The 23,019-nt window shown below is 41.3% G+C and overlaps 1 protein-coding gene across 1 annotated transcript in view; it reads left to right on the top strand.

Annotated features, from left to right (window-relative positions):
* The window catches only part of SH3TC2 (SH3 domain and tetratricopeptide repeats 2), an 819,499-nt gene that overhangs the window by 573,168 nt on the left and 223,312 nt on the right, over positions 1-23,019 (top strand). The window contains exon 7 of the mRNA XM_044069012.1: positions 10,362-10,563. Coding sequence (XP_043924947.1) covers positions 10,362-10,563 — 202 coding nt within the window. The remainder of the gene's footprint in view (positions 1-10,361; positions 10,564-23,019) is intronic.

Raw genomic sequence — 23,019 nt, 5'->3', positions numbered from 1 at the left:
AATTCCCACACCTTTTCTAGTCTGTCCTCTCCATGAGTAGTAGACTCTGGATCCCAAGCCAAGTGACTTTGCTGCACTGCCCATGTATCTTGTCTCCTGGATGTAGAGGATGTCCAGCCTTCTTCATACTATCATGTCATCCACCTCCAATCTCCATCCTGTCAGTGAACCTTAGTTCATGTTTGGCAGGATGAATGCTTTTATCCCAGAAACAGGGCAACTGGACCATCTGGTGAGTAGCCCTCTCTCCATCAGCATGGTCCCTAGCAAAGGTAAGAGTATGCTGGACCCATTTATCACCTGGGCAAATACCCATGCCAGTGACATTAGTCAACACAACCAAATAACCTTGAACCATTGACAGCTCTGAGTGACTAGTATGACATGGTAAACAGTCTGTAATTCATCTTTTCCTATGTAGACTGTAAACTACAGTTGATGCCCAAATCAGTTGGTCTCTACAATTCTTTTCCCCTATAGATACCATGTAGAGTCTGTGTTGCTGCCCACAACTCCATTCTTGGCTGAGTTTGAATTGGAAACCCTCAGCATGTTTTTGGATGGTGGGAGGACCCACACAGAGACACAGGGTAAACAGAGGTCAGAATCGAACCTTGCATCCTGCACATGGGAGGCAAGGACTTTAACCAGTATGGCAAGTTGTCCCCTCCCCCACACACACTATTGTATACTGAAAAAGGAAAAAAAGAATATGTGATACCAGTGCCTCCAGAAAACATTACAGCTATAAAGTTCTTACCTGTAATAGTGCCTAAACATGCATAGATTAAAATCCTTTATTACATGGGAAACACAAAAAAAACTAGTCAAAAATAAAAAAGTAAAATACTAATAACTTAAATGCTAATGACAAGACTATCTAAAAGAAGCAAAAACATTAGTTTTGTTTTTTCCATAGGAGTGATTATTCTGGGCTTAAACATTTTCATATGTTTTGGCATATTGATGTTAATATATTCATTGTGACAGCTTCTACATGTTGTCTTCCATACCGAATCTGTCACGAATAGAATATTTAAGCAACAATCCATGAGTCTGTGTGGGTATATCAGGATTTACGCACGGTTGGTGTGATTTGACCATGAGGTTGAAGCCCAAGTGATTAAAAAAAGCCAGCTGTGGGTAAATCCTGATAAACCCACAAATAGAGGTGAATTACTGATAGCCAATTACATATTTAAGAAAGAAGTTGCTCACCTTTCTTAAATAGTGTCTTTGTATGAGGATATGTCAGTCTTCTTCTGTGTTTTCTTCCCTAGACTGATCTACTGGACATGTGTATGGGACTTACGTTGCTACACTTGCATAGTACATCAGTGCAGGAGCAGCAATGGAGAAAACAGAATCTCTGCTGTTTTTTTTTTTTTTGTTAACTGTAAAACAAATTAAGGGTCAGAGCAAACATATGATGAACATCAGGTAGTCTTTGTTTGTCTAGCTTTGCAGAATGTATCTGTTTTTTCTTAAATTTTGCTCTGTCCCTCGTCATATGCCAAAGTCTGGCCTCTCAGTGGTACTTCAGCGGCCGGACTATTTTCTATTGGTATACATGCTTGATTTACAATGGGCATGACGGTTGGGCTGTCCAATCAAATGTGCTTTTTTGAAAAGTAATGAGCTTTTATTATATAATCTGTATGTTAACTGAAGTTCCTGCAGAGCAGTCTAAATGTGCTCCCACTCTAAATATTCTGTCTAAATAAAGACGTTTCAAAACAAGTCTCTTGCATACTTCTCAACCTCTTACAACAAGAAATCTGGACAAAGCCATAAATAACGGGGTGGCAAAATCTCTAAAATAGGGACAATGTTTAAATATTGCTCTTACAAACTTAGAAAGTTGATAGCATAGCAGGTTTTGCATTAGCAGTAATTTTCTGAAGAGTACGAAGTCTGAAACTCAAATGTCTGTCATTATTTTCTGACTTTAATCTTTAATGATTTGCTAGTGATTTGTCAGAAGACCACACTTCTATTAAAAATAGAGCAAAAATATGAGGCAGAAATCTGGACATTCTGCGAAAATCTGTACAGTTGAGAGGTATGCCCCTTGTAAATCTGTCCACATATGTATGCCCAGGTATTTGAAAATCTGTACAACATACGTTATACCGTGGCAACTGCAAAATACAAATATTCAAAAATTAAGCAATCCTAAGTATTTTGAACCAAAAAACTATTATATTTAATATGTAGAGGTTTAGAAGAACAGTGCATGAAGTCATAGAAACATTTTGACTTGTACTAGACCACAATGAAAATGATGGCTAATTTATGAAACTTTATACATACAATACTGATAATGAAATCAAAGTACAGGTAACACAAAGCGTATTCCTATAAAATTAAGAAGAAGGGATTTCAGAGAACCTGATATTACACAGAATTACATCTTAGATAACAGATGGCTACTGCAACTGCTACCCCAAAACAAAACACGTGCAACACATATCTCACAAAGCCAGTGTGCCGAACAGTCACAGCCCTTAAGGCTAAACAACACACCTGATACACTTGTAATAGGTGACTCTATCATCAGGCACACTGACGTCCTGCTCACCAGGCTGAACAAAGAGAAGGTCACGGTGAGCAGCCTGTCGGGCGCTAGGATCCACCACATAACACAAGCACTCAGGTCACTCCAAGGCAAGTACAAATATGACTCAGTCATTGTCCATGCTGGTGTGAATGACCTGAGACGTACCTTCCTGGACTACATGAAAAGAGACATAGAGGAGCTCTCTGATCATGTAGCCCAGGCAGGTATGACCCTGACCTTGAGTAGCATTTTACCCTCACCAAGAATGATGCCACAATATGAAGACAAGATGATCAATTTCAACAATTGGCTTAAGTACTGGTGTCATTCAAAGGGGATCTAATGCCTCTCAACCTGAGATGATATGCTCGACAAGCCACAATGCTTCGCTAGGGACGGCTTGCACCTGTCACCCCTAGGCTTTCGGATATTGGCAAAGGCTCTTGCTACCCCCATAGTGCCTTTTTTAGGCAAGGCTCAAAAGACAAACCCACCTCCATAGGTATCAAAAGGGATAAGAAACTAAGAGTAATGCTACTCAACGCCAGAAGTCTAAACCTCAAGATGCACGCACTCAAAACTCTCCTTAGCATGGAGAACATCGATATCTGTGCAGTAACAGAAACCTGGTTCAGGACTCCTGAGAGCACCCCAGCACTACCAGGTTATACCTCATACCATGCTTTTCGGCCCCAAAACTTGGACCGAACCACAAAAGGAGGGGGAGTATCGATATTCATCAAAGATACCCACACCTCCAGGTTGGTGGCAAAGCACGAAGCATCAAAGACTATCCATGTGCAACTAACAGTGGGTAAAACTGCCTTCCAGTTTATAGCCTGCTACAGACCACCCTCCCAAACCCAGGAACCCCACTCAGCCTTCCTGAGAACACTGGAAAATATGAAGATCTCTCCAAACACCATTATATTGGGCGACTTCAACTACCCAAAAATAGACTGGGAGCATTACTCCTAGAATTCATAAACTCAAATGCTATGGAACAACTTGTTACCACTCCTACAAGAGGGGAAAACATACTGGACCTGATCATCACCAACATGGGGACTCTATGCTCCAGACCAGAAGTGTATCCCTCACTGGTAAGATCAGACCATAAACTGATCTCACTGGATATTCACATCCCGACCCCAACCCCTGCCCAGAAAACCACAGTGAAAAACTTCTCTAAAGCAAATTTCACACTCCTCAAAACCGAGGTGGAATCCTTCAAAGCCCCCGGGCCTGTGGAAAATACGGCCCAGACTGCAGATTCCTTTATAAATGCATTCTATGAACACCTTCAGGAATGCATGGATCATGCAATCCCAAATAAAACCAAGACCCAATCCTCCAAAGGCAGACGTCCTGTCTGGTGGACCCCAGCCATAAACAAACTATACAATGGAAGGAGGAAACTACTACATGATAGAGCAAAATCCCAAAAAGGGAAGGCATCTCTGATCAGTATTAGCAAAAAACTAAGGGCACTCATAAAATCGTCTAAGGCCAGCTTTGAGAGAAAAATTGCACAGGACACTAAGGATAATCACAAGGCTTTCTTTAGTTATGTTAGGAACCTGGGTGGGAATTCCCAGATATGCTCAGAATTAGTCCAAAATGACAAAAAATACACCGAACCCATAGACATTGCCAACATCCTAGCTGACAGGTTCAGCGCAAACTCCCCCCCCCTCCCCACCAAAAGGGCAAATATCTATACCAGCAGAGTGCTGCCCCCCTGACATCTCAGATGCTCAGGTAAGAGCCGCCCTCTCCAAAGCAAAAAACGCACCATCAATGGGACCAGACAGTGTCGCGGCTGCGCCTACATGAACTCCAAGAAGAGCTAAACCCAAACATAAAACTACTGTTCAATCTCAGCCTTACTACAGGATATGTACCCAAAGAGTGGTGTACAGCAACAGTGGTCCCTCTCCACAAAGGTGGTGCCTCAACAGACCCTGGAAACTATCGCCCCATAAGCCTGACTAGCTTGGTCTGCAAAGCTATGGAAAGGATCATCATGGACCTCATAAGTAAAGATATTGGGGACCTACAGACACTGGATCCTACCCAGTTCGGCTTTGTTAAGGGCAGATCCTGTCTCTTAAACCTGGTCGACTTCTTTGAAACAGTCACCAAGGCCATTGACGAAGGGATGGTGGTCCACACAGCCTACCTGGACCTCGCAAAAGCCTTCGATACAATACCCCACTCGGGCATTATAGATAAGCTCACCAGTTTAAATATAAACCCCTATGCCACTAGATGGGTTGCAAACTGGCTCAAGGACAGAACCCACATGGCTAGAATTGCTGGAGCCATGTCAGACTCCAAACCAGTTACAAGTGGCATCCCACAAGGCTCAGTCCTGGGACCTCTCTTGTTCGGTGTATATTTCTCGGAGGTACAGGCCAACACAGAAGGACTGTGGATGACCAAATTCGCAGATGACTGAAAACTGGGCGCCATAATCGACTCTCCAGCCAACACAAGCATCCTCCAAAAGGGCCTCATAGAAACTGACAACTGGTGCCAGAGCCATGGCCTCAAGCTAAATGCCAAAAAGTGTATAGTCATCCCCTTTGGCAAAAACAAAGTGCCCACAAATTACCACATAGGTGGTAATCCATTAAGTACAGAAGAAGTAATTAGGGACCTGGGGACCCAAGTTGATAGCAATCTCTCATTTGACAACCACGTGGCCAAAGTGGTTAGAAAAACATTTTATATAGCCCACCTAATCATGAAGGGATTCACATCTCGATTAGGGGAGGTCATTGTGCCTCTTTACTCATCCCTCATCAGGCCCATAATCGAGTACAATGCCCCTATTGGGATGTACCTTACCAAACACCTGCAGCAACTGGAAAGACCACAAAAGTACCTCACCAAGAGGATCAAAGGGCTCAAACAGATGCCATATGCTGCCCGGTTAAAGAAACTCCAGCTCTACTCAGTGGCATACCGCCTGCTCAGAGGCAACCTGTGCCTGACATATAAAGCCATGTCCAACCCGGAATTAAGGGACATGCTGCACCTCAAACAATCCAAATCCCATCAAGCTACACGCTCGAGAGACTTGAACCTCAGCACTGAAATAAATAGGAAATGCTGAAGGGACAGATTCATAACCCAGAGGCTCCCTTCACCTCTGGAATAAAATCCCAGTGCAGGTTAGGCAGAGTCCCTCATTGACTCTCTTCAAGAGGAATATTGATGAGTGGATTGGAGATCGTAGGTTTACCCCGGGTATCACTTCTGTGTCACTGTTAGAGGCACAGTATACTAACCTCGAAAAAGGGCATAGCAAAATTAATTTAAAATGGGTGGCGAAAGCCAAACATACTCTGGCTAGGCTTATAAATGCCCTAAGGCAGATAGCCTAGTATGAACATATGAACTTGTCATTAATAGGTACGGATTCATTAAGACCATGTCCTGAGTCCCCTCTCAGTCCATTTTGATTCTAAATCTTGAGTCTTGTTGCGTATGTCACCTAATCTAACACTCTCTATCACTTTATCAATAACTAAAAACTTAAATACATGCATATAATCAGTGTTTATAACATGCTTAGCAAGAGCATTGACCTTATTGCACTTATACTATAAATATGCTCTCTAATACGTTCTTTGACTGTTCTGTTAGTTTTCCCTGTATAGAACATCTTACATTTTGCACAATAGGCAAGATAAACTATATGCTGTGCATCTCATGTGGCATGTACTCTAAAAATATATACCTTATTCTGATCAGGCTGAGCAAACTCAGAAATTGTGTCAATATATGCACAAAAATTTCAATGCCCACAAGGTCTAGTGCCATAGTCTCTAGCATCTGTATGCATTTCCTTAGGATAACACAGTCTTCTTTTCAGGGGCTTATTGTTTCTAAACAACATTTTTGGTTCATTTTCAATTAACTTAGCTATCTCGGCATCAGTAGTTAAAACTTTCCAATGCCTTTTAATAATGTCTATATACTGACCAACATCACTAGTATAATTCAATGGTACTCTTAATTTCCTGTTACTGCCATACCCACCTTTCCTTTTATTATTCTTAACCCTTCCACTCAAAAAAGTTGGCTTGGGCATGCCTCATTCCTATTACATCATTAACGTTATTGAAGATTAAATCATCTTTATAACCTCTGTCTCCCAAATTACCCATAGCTATATCACCTTGTGCTCGAAAATCCTCTTCCCTGACATTTAGCTTAGATGTTCTATAAATATGATTGCGTATAACATTTTTGAAGACATATGAAGGATGCAAACTCTCCTTGTGCAATAAATGATTAACATAACAGTCTTTTCTATAGAGCTTAGTAAAAACTTCTCCATCAACATCCCTAACAACAGCCACATCTAAAAACTCAATTTCATTTAATGCAGAATTAAATGTAAACCTTAAATATCTAGTACTAGCGTTAACATAATCTTAAAACTCTAAAATCGTACTAAAATCACCTCCCCACAAAATAAAAATATTGTCAATATGCATGTGTTAGAGATACTGAACAATTTCTTAATGATTTATATTGCTTTGTATCTTAGAACAGTTGTAAGAAGTTTTTATTTGTTACCATGGATGTAGTTTCTTTGTTTACTGTGATACCCAACTCAGAGGTATTCTTAGTACAGTGTCATTTTTGGAACGTTATGCTGATTATGATGAAAGCATTATTAGTTGACTGGCAAAATTCTAAGAAATTGTACTTGAATATAATGTTTTTGTATTTGAGAAACCGGCGTACAAGCAATGCAGTGGCGTATCCATGGGCACATCTTGTGCCAATAGCTACGCCAATGCATTTATGGTTACCTGGGAAATGGAGTATGTGTTAAATGGACCATACAGCAGATATATTCTCTTCTTTAGAAGGTTTGTTGACTATCTTTTCATTTTGTGGTGAGGTGATTTTAGTACGATTTTAGAGTTTTAAGATTATGTTAACGCTAGTACTAGATATTTAAGGTTTACATTTAATTCTGCATTAAATGAAATTGAGTTTTTAGATGTGGCTGTTGTTAGGGATGTTGATGGAGAAGTTTTTACTAAGCTCTATAGAAAAGACTGTTATGTTAATCATTTATTGCACAAGGAGAGTTTACATCCTTCATATGTCTTCAAAAATGTTATACGCAATCATATTTATAGAGCATCTAGGCTAAATGTCAGGGAAGAGGATTTTCGAGCACAAACAGATATAGCTATGGGTAATTTGAGAGACAGAGGTTATAAAGATGATTTAATCTTCAATAACGTTAATGATGTAATAGGAATGAGGCATGCCCAAGCCAAACTTTATTTTTTGAGTGGAAGGGTTAAGAATGATAAAAGAAAAGAGTATGGCAGTAACAGGAAATTAAGAGTCCCGTTGAATTATACTAGTGATGTTGGTCAGTATATAGACATTATTAAAAGGCATTGGAAAGTTTTAACTACTGATGCCGAGATAGCTAAGTTAATTGAAGATGAACCAAAAATTTTGTTTAGAAACAATACGTCCCTGAAAAGAAGACTGTTATCCTAAGGAAATGCATACAGATGATAGAGACTGTGGCACTAGACCTTGTGGGTGTTGTAATTTTTGTGCATATATTGACACAAGTTCTGAGTTTGCTCACCCTGATCAGAATAAGGTATATATTTTCAGAGTACATGCTACATGCGACACAGAGCATATAGTTTATCTTGCCTATTGTGTAAAATGTAAGATGTTCTATATAGGAAAAACTAAGAGAACGTTTAAAGAACGTACTAGAGAGCATATTTATAGTATTAATAAGTGCAACAAGGTCAATGCACTCGCTAAGCATGTTATAAACATTGATTCAATGCATGTATTTTAGTTTTTATTTATTGCCAAAATGATCGAGAGTGTTAGATTAGGTGACATATGCAACAAGACTGAAGATTTAGAATCGACATGGATTGTTAGAATGAGAGGGGACTCAATACATGGTCTTAATGAATCCGTACCTCTCAAACCTAGACTTATATCTAGACCTCTTAGGAGGTAGCATTGCATTTATAAGTTTTGTATGGTCTTATTGCTGTTTTATTATGTTTTTGTATTAAATTATAATATGTGTAATATGCTTTTAAGATATTGAATGGAGTGTGTCATGTGATTTTAATTGGTTCTATAGGTATATAAGGTGTGTGCCTCATTTTTCAGTTTATAACACCTGAAGAAGCTATTGAAGTGAAAGCGCTTGTGTATTGTGCACTTTAAGTAAAGATTTTGAACTGGATAATACAGCCGTGGCTGTGTCTATTTCTAATTGCAATTTTGGACAATCTTTTCTAATGTTTTCTTGACGCATGAATTGCAGTCAGTATCATAATCAGGTTTTGCAAGTATTAATTCTAACCTATTTCTTAAATAATGTGCTAATTAATAAAGAGTTTGTTTTTTGATGAGTGACCGACCTTTTCATACTTCAGTAGCCAGGCATTAACTGAATAGAAATAAACATGTTATGTCCTTCTGCTGACTTTTTTCTGTCCATCTTAGCTGGAAGCCAAATGTAGACTTAAAATCAGGCCTGTGATAGATATTTACTTTACAGACGCACTTTATGTCCTCTTTACTGTGTGTGAGATTGAGCAACTGGTATTAAGTACTGGACTTTGTGATTTTGAAATTCTGAGGTATTAGGAAAATGTGGAAGAGCATAAAATGTAGGTAAGTCTGTCTAAAGCAGGATAATATGGATGTGTCCCAATAAATATATATATATATATATATATATATATATATATATATATATATATATATATAGTTATATTTGTGTAATCAGCAGTTCTATTCACGATTTTGTAGAATGTGCTGGAATTCCTAGATTCCTGTGTAGTCATGTCTAGTCTCTCACATGACAGTTAAGTTTTAGAAAGTATAATGACTGCATCTTCCACACAGTAATTTGCAATCTCTTTTGTGTTAGGTTTTGCCTCCCCTAGTCACCAGTGGCTTTAGGAGTCTTTATTTAAACATAATATGCTTGATGGCAGATAAACTACCACCCTAAACAACTATGCACTGTTCAAAGCATTCACTATCACACTATAATCACAGGATAATTGTTAGCTATTGAGTGTATCTCCCTTATGTAAGAATTGATAGAACTATCCCCTGGCAGTTTACAAAATTTAACTGTAAGGGTAAGCTGGTTTAAATGATGACCTGCAGAGCTTCATGCTGCGCTCATTCTTCATATTCAGACACCTTTTTCTAAACCCCATCCCCCTTCTTTTGCACACATATACACACACAAGTACACATACACATGTGCACAAACACACATGCACACACACACACTCATGGGCACATGAGTATGTACACATATGAACACACATATATGCAAGCACACACATACACACACACACAAGATGCATAGACACACACACACACACACACACACACACACACACACACACACACACACACACACACACACACACACACAGCATTAATAAGTAAGAATACTGCCTGAAATTCATAGGAATGGGAACAAAATAAATTTATAGGAAAAACACTTAAGACATTCTTCTTTTCAGATTTCATATACTAGTGTCCAACCCCAGTAAAGATTCTTTCTATTAATTACAGTAAAACCAATGAAATCTGACTGCTGATGTTTAAGAGGGGACCTCTTTTGATTGTTTTTCTTTATCTCATATGAAAACACTAGTTTAAACTTTTTTTTTCAGATTTTTATCCTGTTCTGGTCTTTTATGATTCCAAAAGTGAAATTTCATGGCTGTTCCTTTATTTTTTCATATAGGAGTTTTTTGTGCGAGAGTACTGTATGATCTGATTCATGATGATGACAGCACCGATGACCATTTAGAGCTTTGTAAAGATGGACTTGTTAACGTGAGGGATATTGGAGAAGAAATGAAATGGGAAGGATTCTCAGTCACTACAGGAGCTCGAGGCCTGGTGCCAGTAGAAGCCATTCAACCCCTGCCCAACCCTTTTCATCAGTAAGTACCAATCAGTCCAGTGTGGTCCCGCATTAAAATTTAATTAAAAAAGACCTGTTGCAGTCATAGGTTAGTTTGTGGATTCTGTACTTGTTTGCTCATTATGGAACTAAGAGTCTGCATAGTTTCTCATTCTAATAGATTTGCTCATGACATTTTTGAAGTGTTTAATCTTTGTATATAGTTACATAGTTATACACATATTTATAACATTTTATTACACTAAAATTACTTATCACATTTGATCATTTAAAGGGTACCTTCAAATTATTTTTTTCAGTTTTAAACCATGTATTAGTCAGTGCTTAAGTACCCTTTTCTAATTTCATTACCAGTGAAGAAGGAATCCTGTTATGCTTTCTTATACGTTACCCTTATCTGAAGATTCTGGTATGTATAACCAAAGGTTTGATTCTTGGCTTCCCACAGGTTACTACAATCAGATAAAGCATCATGTGAAAAAAGTATGTTCATATCAAATGTCACATGACTTTCATTGCTTTTAACACATTTGTCTAGAGACCCACTCACAGTAACTTAAGGTCAGTTATCTTTCAAAGATCTGTCTGTAAATGTCTGCTGCTGAGTAAATATTGGTATCAAAAACAATGACAAAACTGATATGTGAGGGCATTTCTTTGGACTTACCTAGCCTTACCTTCAGGCCCCAAGGGATGTTCCATCTTTTGGTGCTGTACAGATTTCTATCAGGACAGTAGCTCTGACCTCTTTCACACTGACTGGGCTGTAGCCTCATAAGCTATTTCTTAGTTTTCCACATGAGCTATCTGGACTTTTGAACAACTGCTTGTGAAATGACAGGGAATCTACTAGTCAGTTATCAGTCTTTTTTTCTGATGACGAGCCACTCAAAGTTGGTTTTGTATGAAACTTCTAACTGCTCAAATTTTTCTCAGATTAGTACAGTGTGGCGGTTACCTCGCTGTCTCACAGCACTTAGCTCTCCAGTTTTCAGCTGCGTTATCCTACTGGTGGAAGAAGATTGAACTCGCATGCTTCAGTTGCCTAAAGTGTCAGCAGTGACACCTTCCTTGAATCGGTGTGACCATGGCATTGGTATATATATATATATATATATATATATATATATATATATATATATATATGTTTGTGGAGTATGAAGGGGGCTTTTTTGGCCATTGTTTCAGTGAATGCAGTTTGTGGATTCAAATCCTCACTGCATTTGCTTTCATCCACTCATGGTTGAATCTTTTGGCTTGGGTGCTTTCTGTGTGGAGGCTGCATGTTATGTCTGTCCTGGCTTTTGGTAGGTGCTTTCTCTTCCTCCCACTTCTCTGAGATATGCCTGTAGGTGAATTGGTGAGCCTTTAAATTACCCATATGTGTGCATGGCGTGTGTATGTGTGTGTGTGTGTGTGTGTGTGTGTGTGTGTGTGTGTGTGTGTGTGTGTGTGTGTGTGTGTAGAACTTTGTGTGTACATCTTGTTGTAGACTCTCTGTCTTATGCTCACAAAATTCAGCCATAGGCTCTAGTTTTCCAGAAACCATGAACCAGATAAAGGAGATAATCTGGGAGTAAAGGTACTCATACACCATAAACTTATGCTTATCATTGTCTGTCAGTGTTTTCATTGATGACCATAGCAGTTTAAAAATGGCACTAAGACAGTTATTCAGAAGACAATCCCCCGGATTTACGAAGCCCTTTATAGCGTGCAGGATTAATCTAAGAGCTATTTTCTGCAATATGGCCGACGTGCGATCCAGGAATGAGCTCCCGGGACGTGCATGTGAGCTCTTAGGATAATCCTGCATGGACTGAGCTCCTGTATGCAAAATACCCTCATTTGCAGGTGAAAACCATGCAAATGAGGATAATCTGTGATCCAGGAAGCCAGCAGCTGTCAGTGCACAAGTGCAGTCTGCAGAAATGTACTTGGTTAGTAACCGAGTACATTTTTGCAAACTACAAAATGGAGCTATGACAGCTGCAAATAAAGGCTGCATATTATTGAGGAAGCATGCCAATGGCCAGGTAGAAGGCCATTGGTATTGCAAACTGTTTAAAAAAAAATTTTTTTTGCCAATCTCGGCTGTTTAATCATAGGGCAGCGGCGTGCAAATGGGATCGGGGGGGGGGGATAATAAAATAAACCTAAAATAAGCATTCTAACTAAAATCAGTATTCTGCTGTGCAAGTCAATGGCAGGCATAAGACAACCTGGCCGGTGAGCAATGGTTGCTAAGGGGGGAGGCTCAGTGTGGGACATATAACTATGCATTAGCAGGCAATCCTATGCAAATGTGGGAAAGGTTAGTGAATCCCAGTTTTCCCCACGGTGTAAGACAGGTCCCAAGAGTGTAAGAGTATAAATAGCTGGGTGCAAGACTATGATATAGGCGACATCATGGGTGGTGTGTCAGGCATACTGTAAGTGGATTGGAGCCCTGTGGCACGGGATGGCTCCTAGCTTGGCACAGCCAAGCTAGAGGTGAGTCTAAACCTGCCTACCACTCTTTACAAAGTGTAAGCGGGTGTGCGTGCCACTCACTGGGTTTTACAGGAAGAAAAGGGAAGTTAAACCAGGAAATAGCAGCTCTGTGCACATTTGAGTACTCTGTTTGCGCGGCGCACCCCGGGCTTAAACAGGGAGGCAATGGGAAGGGAAAACAGCAGTAGGAAGGAAATCAAGGAGAACTAGCTTAGCTGGCAGGTGAAATGTATCAGAATCCTACAATTACACAGACAGCAGACCAGCACAGCCCAGAACACTACTATAAACTAAGCAAACACCTTCCCCTCTGGTTTTTCCACACTCTACACCACTGGTGTATACATGTGGGGAAATTTTAACAAACAAACCTACAAAATGAAAAGGTCTGCAGCAGGCAACATAGAACATCATGTGCAAGAGGCTGAGGGTGGTGAGGATGTGAATGCTGCCGAACAACCCACAGTGAGGAGATGAAGAAGACTGTACAGACCCAGGGTAACCTACCATGGACTACATGAGCTGGAGATAGTGGAGCGCTATAGGGTAGACAGAGACCTCCTACAGCAAATTGTTGAGCTGTGCCGGCCACACCTGACACACCAAACTGGCCGAGGGGAACCCATCCCAGTGGATACCAAGGTATGTGTAGCCATAGGTATACTAGCCATAGGTACCTCACAAAGTACAACTGGGGATATCATGGGGATCTCACAGACATCAGCATCAAGAGTATTCCACCAGTTCCTGGATGCCATGGCAGCACATGCCAGTGAGCACGTATATTTCCTCAGCACACGTGAGGTTTTGACCAGCAATATGCATCTCTTCCGCCAAATAGCAGAATACCCTGGGGTAGTGGGTGCTATAGACTGCACACACATATGCATCAAAGCACCACCCGGTGAGCAGGGTAGGGCCTACATCAAATGCAGGGGCATCTCCTCCATCAACTACCAGGTTGTATGTGATGCCCAGGGCATTATAATGAATGTGTGTGAAGCTATAACGATTCACACATATGGCATCTGATGCAGCTTTACCACAGATTTGCCACTGTGGACATCCCCTATGGTCACCTAGTGGGGGATGCTGGGTACCCACTGGAGCCATGGCTGATGACACCCATCAGAAATGCACAAACACCTGAACAACAACGCCATAATGAGGCACACGCACAGGCCAGACATATAATAGAGGGTGTGTTTGGGATGTTCAGGTCACAGTTCCGGTGTCTCAACACATCCGGTGGAGCCTTGCAGTATTCACCAGCTACATCTACCCAAATTGTTATGGTATGTCCTATGCTACACAATATGATCCTGTGGAAACAGCTGCAGCTGGAACAGCATGGGGCAGGGCCACACAGTCCCCCACAAATGCCAAGGCCTGTACAGGCACAGAGTGACTCAGAGGAGGTACAACCTGAGCCTGCCCCAGTAGACAGAAGGAGGCATGCCCAGTATGCCCTGGCCTTGGCAAAGAGGCAACGCATAACATATGCACTAGCACAGTAGGGACCCAGGGAATGACACCTCTCTCTGACTCGCACAGACAGTAAAAGGGATGCCAAACATGACACTACCTGTGCTCAACCATGTATAGGGAGTGTACTATGTGCATCCGACACAGGCAGCCCCCCAGCACCATCCTCAAGTCTGGCACACCTTCATGGTAAGTCAATCAACCTACCAATTGCCAAATGGAGTAGAATGTGTTGTTACCTGTAGCTATGGTATGAATGTGAGCATGCAAGGGAATTGGGTGGCTGAATAATATGGCAGCAGACAGTAGACACCCATAGTGGCACCATGACATCTGTCACACATACTGGAGTCACCATAGTAGCCAGTACTACACAGGGTGACAAAACCCACTGCAGGAAATGGGCTGAGCGACATGTGTAGCCATAAGACCCACACATGCCAGTCAGGAATGTTTACATACCCAACAACAGTCTCAGCCAGCAGGACAGGTGTAGACAAACACAAACAACCACTGTACTATGGCCTCTGAATGAGCCCTATGGGTAACCCCTCCCTCAGGCCTACACAGACAGACTACAGCAGGCCAGGCAGTGGGATGTAAGTTGTGAAGGCTAGTAAGTCAGAAACTAATATGTAGGTAATTAAAGCTAAGATCTGTAGTACACTGGTATGCCTCTAGCCAGCATGATAGATGACATACCAGTACAGTCCTAGCAAATGTGCACAAGTGTCAGGTGTGCCCCCCCATCCTACGTACACTTATAGTAACAGTCAGGTGTGCCCCCCCACTCCTGTGTAGAAATGTAGAAACAGTCAGGTGCCCCCCCCCCCCACTATGCAGAAATGTAGCAACAGTCCATGCCAAATGACCAATGGATACCCTGCAGACACAGCATGCTACCTGTCAGTGTACAAAACAAAGGTCAGCACAGCAGTACAAACTAGCTGGACTTGATCCACACATGCAATAGAGATGGCCATACTGGGCATGATCTCACACTTAGAGGAACGAAGGCAATGTCAGTCAGCAACATACTGAAAGGTCATACTGGGCATGCTCACACACTTAAACACATGAAGGCCATGTCTGCAAGCACCAGTGGACCAGACATATCTGGCAGTCACAGTTCTTAGTGCAGACACATGTCAGCATGCACCACTCCTGCCTTTCACACACAGTGGATAGGAATACAGACACATATGTAAGGACAACACACCTGCTGTGACATGGCTGTTGAGCCTGCTATATTTTCAGGTACATGTGCATTCCCCCATACGAGATGTAGGCCAGTGTTCAGCCAGCAGGACAGGTGTAGACAAACACAAACAACCACTGTACTATGGCATCTGAATGAGCCCTATGCCTGTAGCCTGCAAAGTGCATTGTTACATACATAGCAGCCTCGTCTACTTACCCAGTGGGATGTCATGTGCTGATACTTGCCAGATGTACTGCTGCAGGGCCTCCCTTAAAAGTCATGTATGTCAGACAGAGCAGTGGGATGCTGTACAGATGTATGTCAATATCTAGTGGGTAGTATGTGTCCATGGCACTCCTGTACCAGCAGTCATTATATGTTGGGCCAGACAGGAGTGTGTGAATCCATAACCTGTGATGGCAAATGCATACCAGTTATGTGTTATACCTATCTACATGGCTGTCTACATCCATATTGTCAGGCCTGGTACACATGTTGTGCACTAAGGGATTATGTGTAAACCTCTGGACTGTACAAGGTGTATCCGAAGTTCCACATATATTGACCAATATCTCTGCTGCACTCCACAGGGGCATTACATGCTAGCGGCAGTACTTTACAATGACTCTCTTAGGATGTCTGTCAGCAGCCAATGGCACACATGTTATAAGCAGATGTCACCTTCCACACACACCATGTCTGTTAAGACAGTCCCAATGACAGTAGCAATAGTCAAGTAATATACCTGCTATACATACCAGACATCCCCTTGCACTACGACTTTGGGACTATAGGGGCTGGGGTAGGGCTACACTCCAAGTCCAGGACATATGGTGGAAATATATGTTCATATACTTATCCAGATAGCAATATCTATCTATATATATATATATATATATATATATATATATATATATATATAATTACACATCTGTACTACTTCCAATTACCACTGTCATGACAACCACCCACTATAAATCCCTACAGCATGTGGGTGTGGTCCCTTTACATTTCCTGTGTGATGGGCATCTGTCCTGTGTGTGGGCATCAGTGTTACAGACAGCAGGTAGCAATACCTCTTACAGGAGAACCTGCACACTCAGAGTGGCCACATATCCATAGAAGGATCAGGAACTGCAGACAGACTGTGACCATAGCTGTGTTATGCTTTGCATAGTACTGGTGTTACAGGGTGTGTGTGTGTGTGTGTGTGTGTGTGTGTGTGTACATACTAGTGTACCTTAGAATGCAGCCTGTCTGCATAGCTCACTACTGTGGGCCTATCCTCTTTCTGGACAGAGGTATGCCTATTATGTGTTGTCCGTCCACCACACAGGTCCTGTGTCAGATATTACACTGGCAGTGTGTGTGTTGCATGCTATCAGTATATGGCTACATCCATTTCTGTGTCTAACCTCAATTCCCTGACTAAGGGTATGTTGCAGACTATCCTGTAACACCAGCACCTTGCTTAGTGTATGACAACAGTGTTCCACATATGTGCCTGTGTTCCAGCCTCTGTCCTCTATCTACATACCAAGCTTTGCACATATGTCATGGTGTTGGGGGTTGTTCTGTAGTGGGCTGTGAGTATATCACACTGCCATTGCTGCCACTACTCCACTGCTGTTGTATCCCTCACACATACAGTGGGGCTGGGGCCATATATGTGTGGGCATCACCTACACAATAAATGTGTGCCCTTATGCACTCCAGAGGCCAGTGTATGTAACAGTGGTATATGGGCCTATATTATTGAGTGTAGGTGGGGAGCACCATAAATGACCTAGGCTGTTACAAAATGTGGGGGTGTCAGGGGTGAGCTGCCACAAGATATTGGGATGTACAGTACTGTATACTTCACCTATACTAACATTACTTACATGAATTGGGGTACTGCAAGCCTACTGCCATACAGACTGTTCTGTTTGTTGGTGTGTTTGTGATGGTGTCGGTTATGCCTTGTTATTTACCAGTTACAACCCATTTGATCACAAAACGTCTTTTATCTCCTACTGAGTTTGTACAGAGTGTAGATAGAGGCTGCTGAACTACACACCTACAGTACATACTGTTGATTGTTTGGTATCCTGTGGTCCAGTCTGTCTTCACTATTGTACAATTTGAGGGGCTTGGCCTGGACAGAAACAGTTGTGAACCTTTCCAGACTACTGTATTACTGTAGTTGTTCCACAGTTGCTGTACTCTGTTTATATGGCTGTCAGTATCTGAACAGCTATATGACATGGCATATAGAACTGTTATAGTACACAATTAAACAATTCCCATTTCTGCAAACCTGTGTGTGTTGTCTTTCCTATGACCTTTCTATAGGTTTATGTTGCAGGCAACGATTGACATTTGTATGGGTGGCCCATACAGTGTCCAGTTCTTCAGATATTAACTGTAGGCATAGTGGCTGTTCCATATTGTGTGTACCTTCTACATATATATCTTACTGTACATATATCTGCGTGTGTATGTGTAGTCACATGTATATATATATATATATATATATATATATATATATATATATATATATTTATATGTACATATGTATATTTGTATCTGCATGTCTGTGTCTGTGTATCTGTATCCTGGGGATGTTGATGGCTTCCACATATTACATGTCTTATGGGAGGCAGACTGTATTTGGTAGTGTATTGCAGGACGCACGTGTTTGGCTTTGGGGGGGATGCCTATTCGTACCAGATATATAGTGCGTGTGTGTCCTCTCAACCCCATTAACTGTGCATGTGGACATATGTGTATTTGTTAAACTGCCATTGTTATCTACAGATATTTGACCATATATACCTATATATATATATATATATATATATATACATATCTCTGCTAACATGTATATAACTATTACCGTATATACCTACATAGATATATATCTGTGTACACATATGTAATGTGCTGTGTATTTGTAGACATAAAGGTGTAGACACATATATGTGTCGATGTAGGCATATGCGTGTTCATATGTGCACATATATATATATATATATATATATATATATATATATATATATATATATATATTGATATATATGTATATAGTTTTAGAAATCAATATATATATATATATATATATATATATATATATATATATATATATATACATATACATTTCTAGATATGTTGTATCTGTTTAGATATTAATATGTTTACAGACACATACAATTAGATGTTGGCATACATTCTCTGTACTGTTGCATGACTGGACTGGATGATATGTTTCTGAAAACATCTAATCTCTTTGTATCTGTCATGGCTTAGTGATAAATCACGTTGTCTAAGGTGTGCAGGGTCCTTGGTTTGAGCCTTGCAAGAGCTGTTTATTTTGTTGCTGGGCAGAACATGGCCCATTGGATACACAGTGATTTAGGCACTTTAAAGCAGTTGTAAGCAGGTTTGTGCGGGTTTGCGCAGAGCCAAGCAATGGCTACACAGGTTAAGCAATTCAACAGCTAACTGAGTATAAGAAAATGTAACCAGAATTTAGCAGTGCCCACAAAACCCACTTACAACAGTTTTAAAGTGCATTAATCACTCTGTATCCATCGGCCCTTATTCTGCCTAGCAACAAAATAAACAACCTCTGCTAGGCTCAAACCCAGGACCATGCACAGCATAGCCAAAGTGATTTACCTGCAAGCCATCTCAGATATATATAACCTTGCTGTATTCACAAACGTATCATCCAACCCAGTTATGCAACAGTACAGAGAATGTATTCCAACATGTAGATGTATGTGTGTGAGAAAATATATTAATGTCTAAACAGGTATAACATATTGATATATGTATGTATATATATATATATATATATATATATATATATATATATATATATATATATATATATATACATACACACACATATATGTAAGCAGGTATTTATATCTGTTTATGTATAGACAGACATACATCTGTAGATAAGGTGGGAACATATCAGGAACATATATGTCCACATGCACCATTAATGGGGTTGACAGGCACAAACAACATACGTCATGTATGAATAGGTACCCCCCCACAGCCAAAACACATCTGCCCTGCAATACACTGCCTACTGTTGCAGATCCCATAACCAGGACCTTACACGACAAGGGCACAAGATGTTAACAGTACTCCATCCCACTTGTATGATGTCAGGCTGGTATCAATAACATATCATGCAATACAGTCAGGCTCATAATGACTCCCATTTTGAAGTCATCTGTTACCTTTGTTAGCCAGAGTCCCGTACTGTTGGCCTGTACTTTAGAGATGTAGACGCCAAACAACAGTGGTCCCAGGATTGAACCCTGAAGTACTCCACTTGTCACTTGTCCGGGGATGGATTTGGAGACAGTTACACCTACAGCTTGGGTTCTGTCAGTAAGCCATGTGGCAAACCATCAAGTGGCATAGGGATGTATGGCCACATTAGTATGTTAATCTATGTTTCCTAATTGGGGGATGGTGTTGAAGGGCTTGGCGAAGTCCACATAGGCTTTGTGGACTGCCTTTACCCTCTTCAACAGGTATGCAGACTGAGTCAAAGCAGTCAATCAGTTTCAGGAGACAAGACTAGCCCTCCATGAGCCCAGTCTGTGTGGGGTACAGTGTTTGAGGGTTGCCAATGTCTGCATTTAGAACTTCCCTGATAATGCATTCCACGGCCATGCAGATCAGGCTCATCAGACTGATGTGACGGTAGTTCCAGGGATCCAAGGTGGATCCCCCCTTGTGGAGTGGGATAACTGCATCTGTGCATCACTCAGTGGGCGCCAGGCCTGATGCGAGGCTATGATTACACATGACAGTTAGGTGCGTTGCCATTTCATTGTGTAGTTCATGCAGTTCACAGCCCAGGATGTCATCTGGTCCCATGGATGCTGTATTCTTATCTGTGGATAGTGCAGTTTCTGCCTGTGTGGCTGTGATTACTGGGCAATGGAACTCTTATCGTATTGACATGGGCCCTTTTGGGGGTGAGAAGGGGTGAATGTGGCACTAAATCAATCTGCCAATATATTGGCACAATCTGTGGGAGCAATCTATGTAATGCCATTCTGTTGTAGCTCAGAGCACTTCTAAGCATTGCCAGTTAGATTCTGGGCATAACTATAGAATGCTGTGTGGTTGTCTGTGGAATCTGTGGTGATATTAGTTACATAACCAGCTTTGGAGGATTCCATGAGGGATCTCAGTGACTTACTGGGACTGATACGGGAGTTGTTTGCATCCTTGGATCATCCTTTTCTCTTCAACAGTGTCTACCTTTTGTTGTATATTCTGTTAATGGCAGGAGACCACCAGACTGGCTTGCTTATTTGGGAGGTGAGCGTTGTGGTTCTATGTGGGATGTCAGGAATCATGCACAAGTGGATGTGCTCATACAGTGCCTGAGTGCAGGATTCATCAGTAGAACTGTCAGCTCCTGTCTCCAGGGGTGTCACAAAAATTGTCACATCTGCCTTGAGTAGCATGAAGTTGGCTTTGGAGAGTTCTTTTACGGACAACTGTATATACATTCCTTTCATATGTTCAGTTTGATTAGCCTATGGTGGGATTACTTTGGTGATACCTCAATCTCATGTACTCTTGTGATGGCTTGGTGATTAGTTACTGTGACTATAGTGTACAGGGTCCTGGGTTCATGACCTGCAAAGGCAGGTTATTTTGGTCTGGCCATAACAGCGGTTAATGCATAGAGACTAATTATGGCAATTTAGGTTAGTCACACTCAATACAATTCAAATGCCCTACTTTGGCAATCCTGCTGATGTCAGTCACTGTGAAGTACACCTTTGGGGGAAGAGTACTCCAGCTTTCTCTGTGCGTGCTATAACAGCATAATGCTGTAGTGTGATATAGAACTTTGGTAGGGGTTCTAGTCTCACACATGGGAGTTGTGGATGCTTTTGTGTCTGTTCCTATGCCTGTGTAGAGAGTAATGCATGTTTGGCTAGTCACACTCACTACAATTCATTTGCCCTATTTTGGCAATCCTGCTGATGTTACTCATTGTGAAATACACCTTTGAGGAAAGAATACTCCAGTAATCTCCATGGCATGTTCTATAATTGCACAGTGCTGTAGTATAATAACTAGTTAGGTAGGAGTTCTATTCCCAGATATGACAGGTGTGTGTGTCTTAATGTCTAAATGTGTCGATGTTTGTTGATCGTGTCCTGTGTGGAGGTGGTTGTGATTGTGCAACAACTGGACTCAATGTTGAGTGGGTTTTTATAATATCTTATATGGTGCCCCTAGCATAAATCACAATATCCACCGTGAAGGGATAACATATGTGATATCAGTACATAGTTGGTCAGGGGCTTGACACCCTGGACTGGTAGGTGTGTGACACAAACATGCTTACCTTTTACTCTCCCAACCCACCCTGACTTACCTTTGCATCTGTCTGCCTCTCTCACTCCCTCTCTGGTGGATGTGGAGACTTACACCTGCTTTGCTTAGGCAGCAGCATGTGTATTGTTAATGATGCTCATGATCAGCTGATGGCCTCTGCATGGATTATAGCCCTCCTGTAGCTGATTGCATGTGGATCAGTTGTGGTAACATTCCTATAGCCAATTGCATGGAAACACACTCCAATATTTAGGAACATCATGTTGGTGTTGGGCCTTTTCATTTACTGTGAGCAGGAACTAGATCTGTTGTTTGGCAAACAGCATCACAGATGGATTGGTGACTTATCTCTGACAACATACACTGTGGAAATGGGTCAACACACAGGAGGGGGATGTGCCTATCTTGACTACAGACTGTAAGTGCTTCTATACTGCAGTTGGGGTAATATTGGTTTAACAGGGTGTGTGTGGATATGGCTGTCCTACGTGTTTTAATACTTGTCATGTCAGTGCTATGTTTATGAGGAATCCCTATATGTAGGCTCATCTGCAGACTGGGCAGTGTGTGGTGTCTTGTGTTCCTTATGTTACCCACAGAGCACCTATCTCTCGACTGCAGAAGGTAGTGTGAGGATTTCAGTCAGCAGATGGTGACAGCTGGGAGAGTTTTTGACGTCATATCCCTCATAGGACATATGTTGCATCAAACCCTGTTACGACAAGTAATGTATGAGGTTATCACAGCAACATGTCAATATTGGCCCTGTGTTTGTGCCTCCAGCCACAACTCTGTCAACCTTTGTACATATGTCATGCAGTAGGGGGTGCATATGTTCTTTACACCAGATTCATTGACAGCATATCTGATAACAAGCCAGTGAGATATTAGGCTGCTACACATGTTAAGTATAGTAGGGGTTAT

The sequence above is a fragment of the Protopterus annectens genome, chromosome 4.part0 (assembly GCF_019279795.1).
Source record: "Protopterus annectens isolate FY-2018-M chromosome 4.part0, PAN1.0, whole genome shotgun sequence".
Lineage (NCBI taxonomy): Eukaryota > Metazoa > Chordata > Ceratodontiformes > Protopteridae > Protopterus > Protopterus annectens.
Note: the sequence above shows the minus strand (reverse complement) of the source record. Positions and strands in the feature narration are given on the sequence as shown.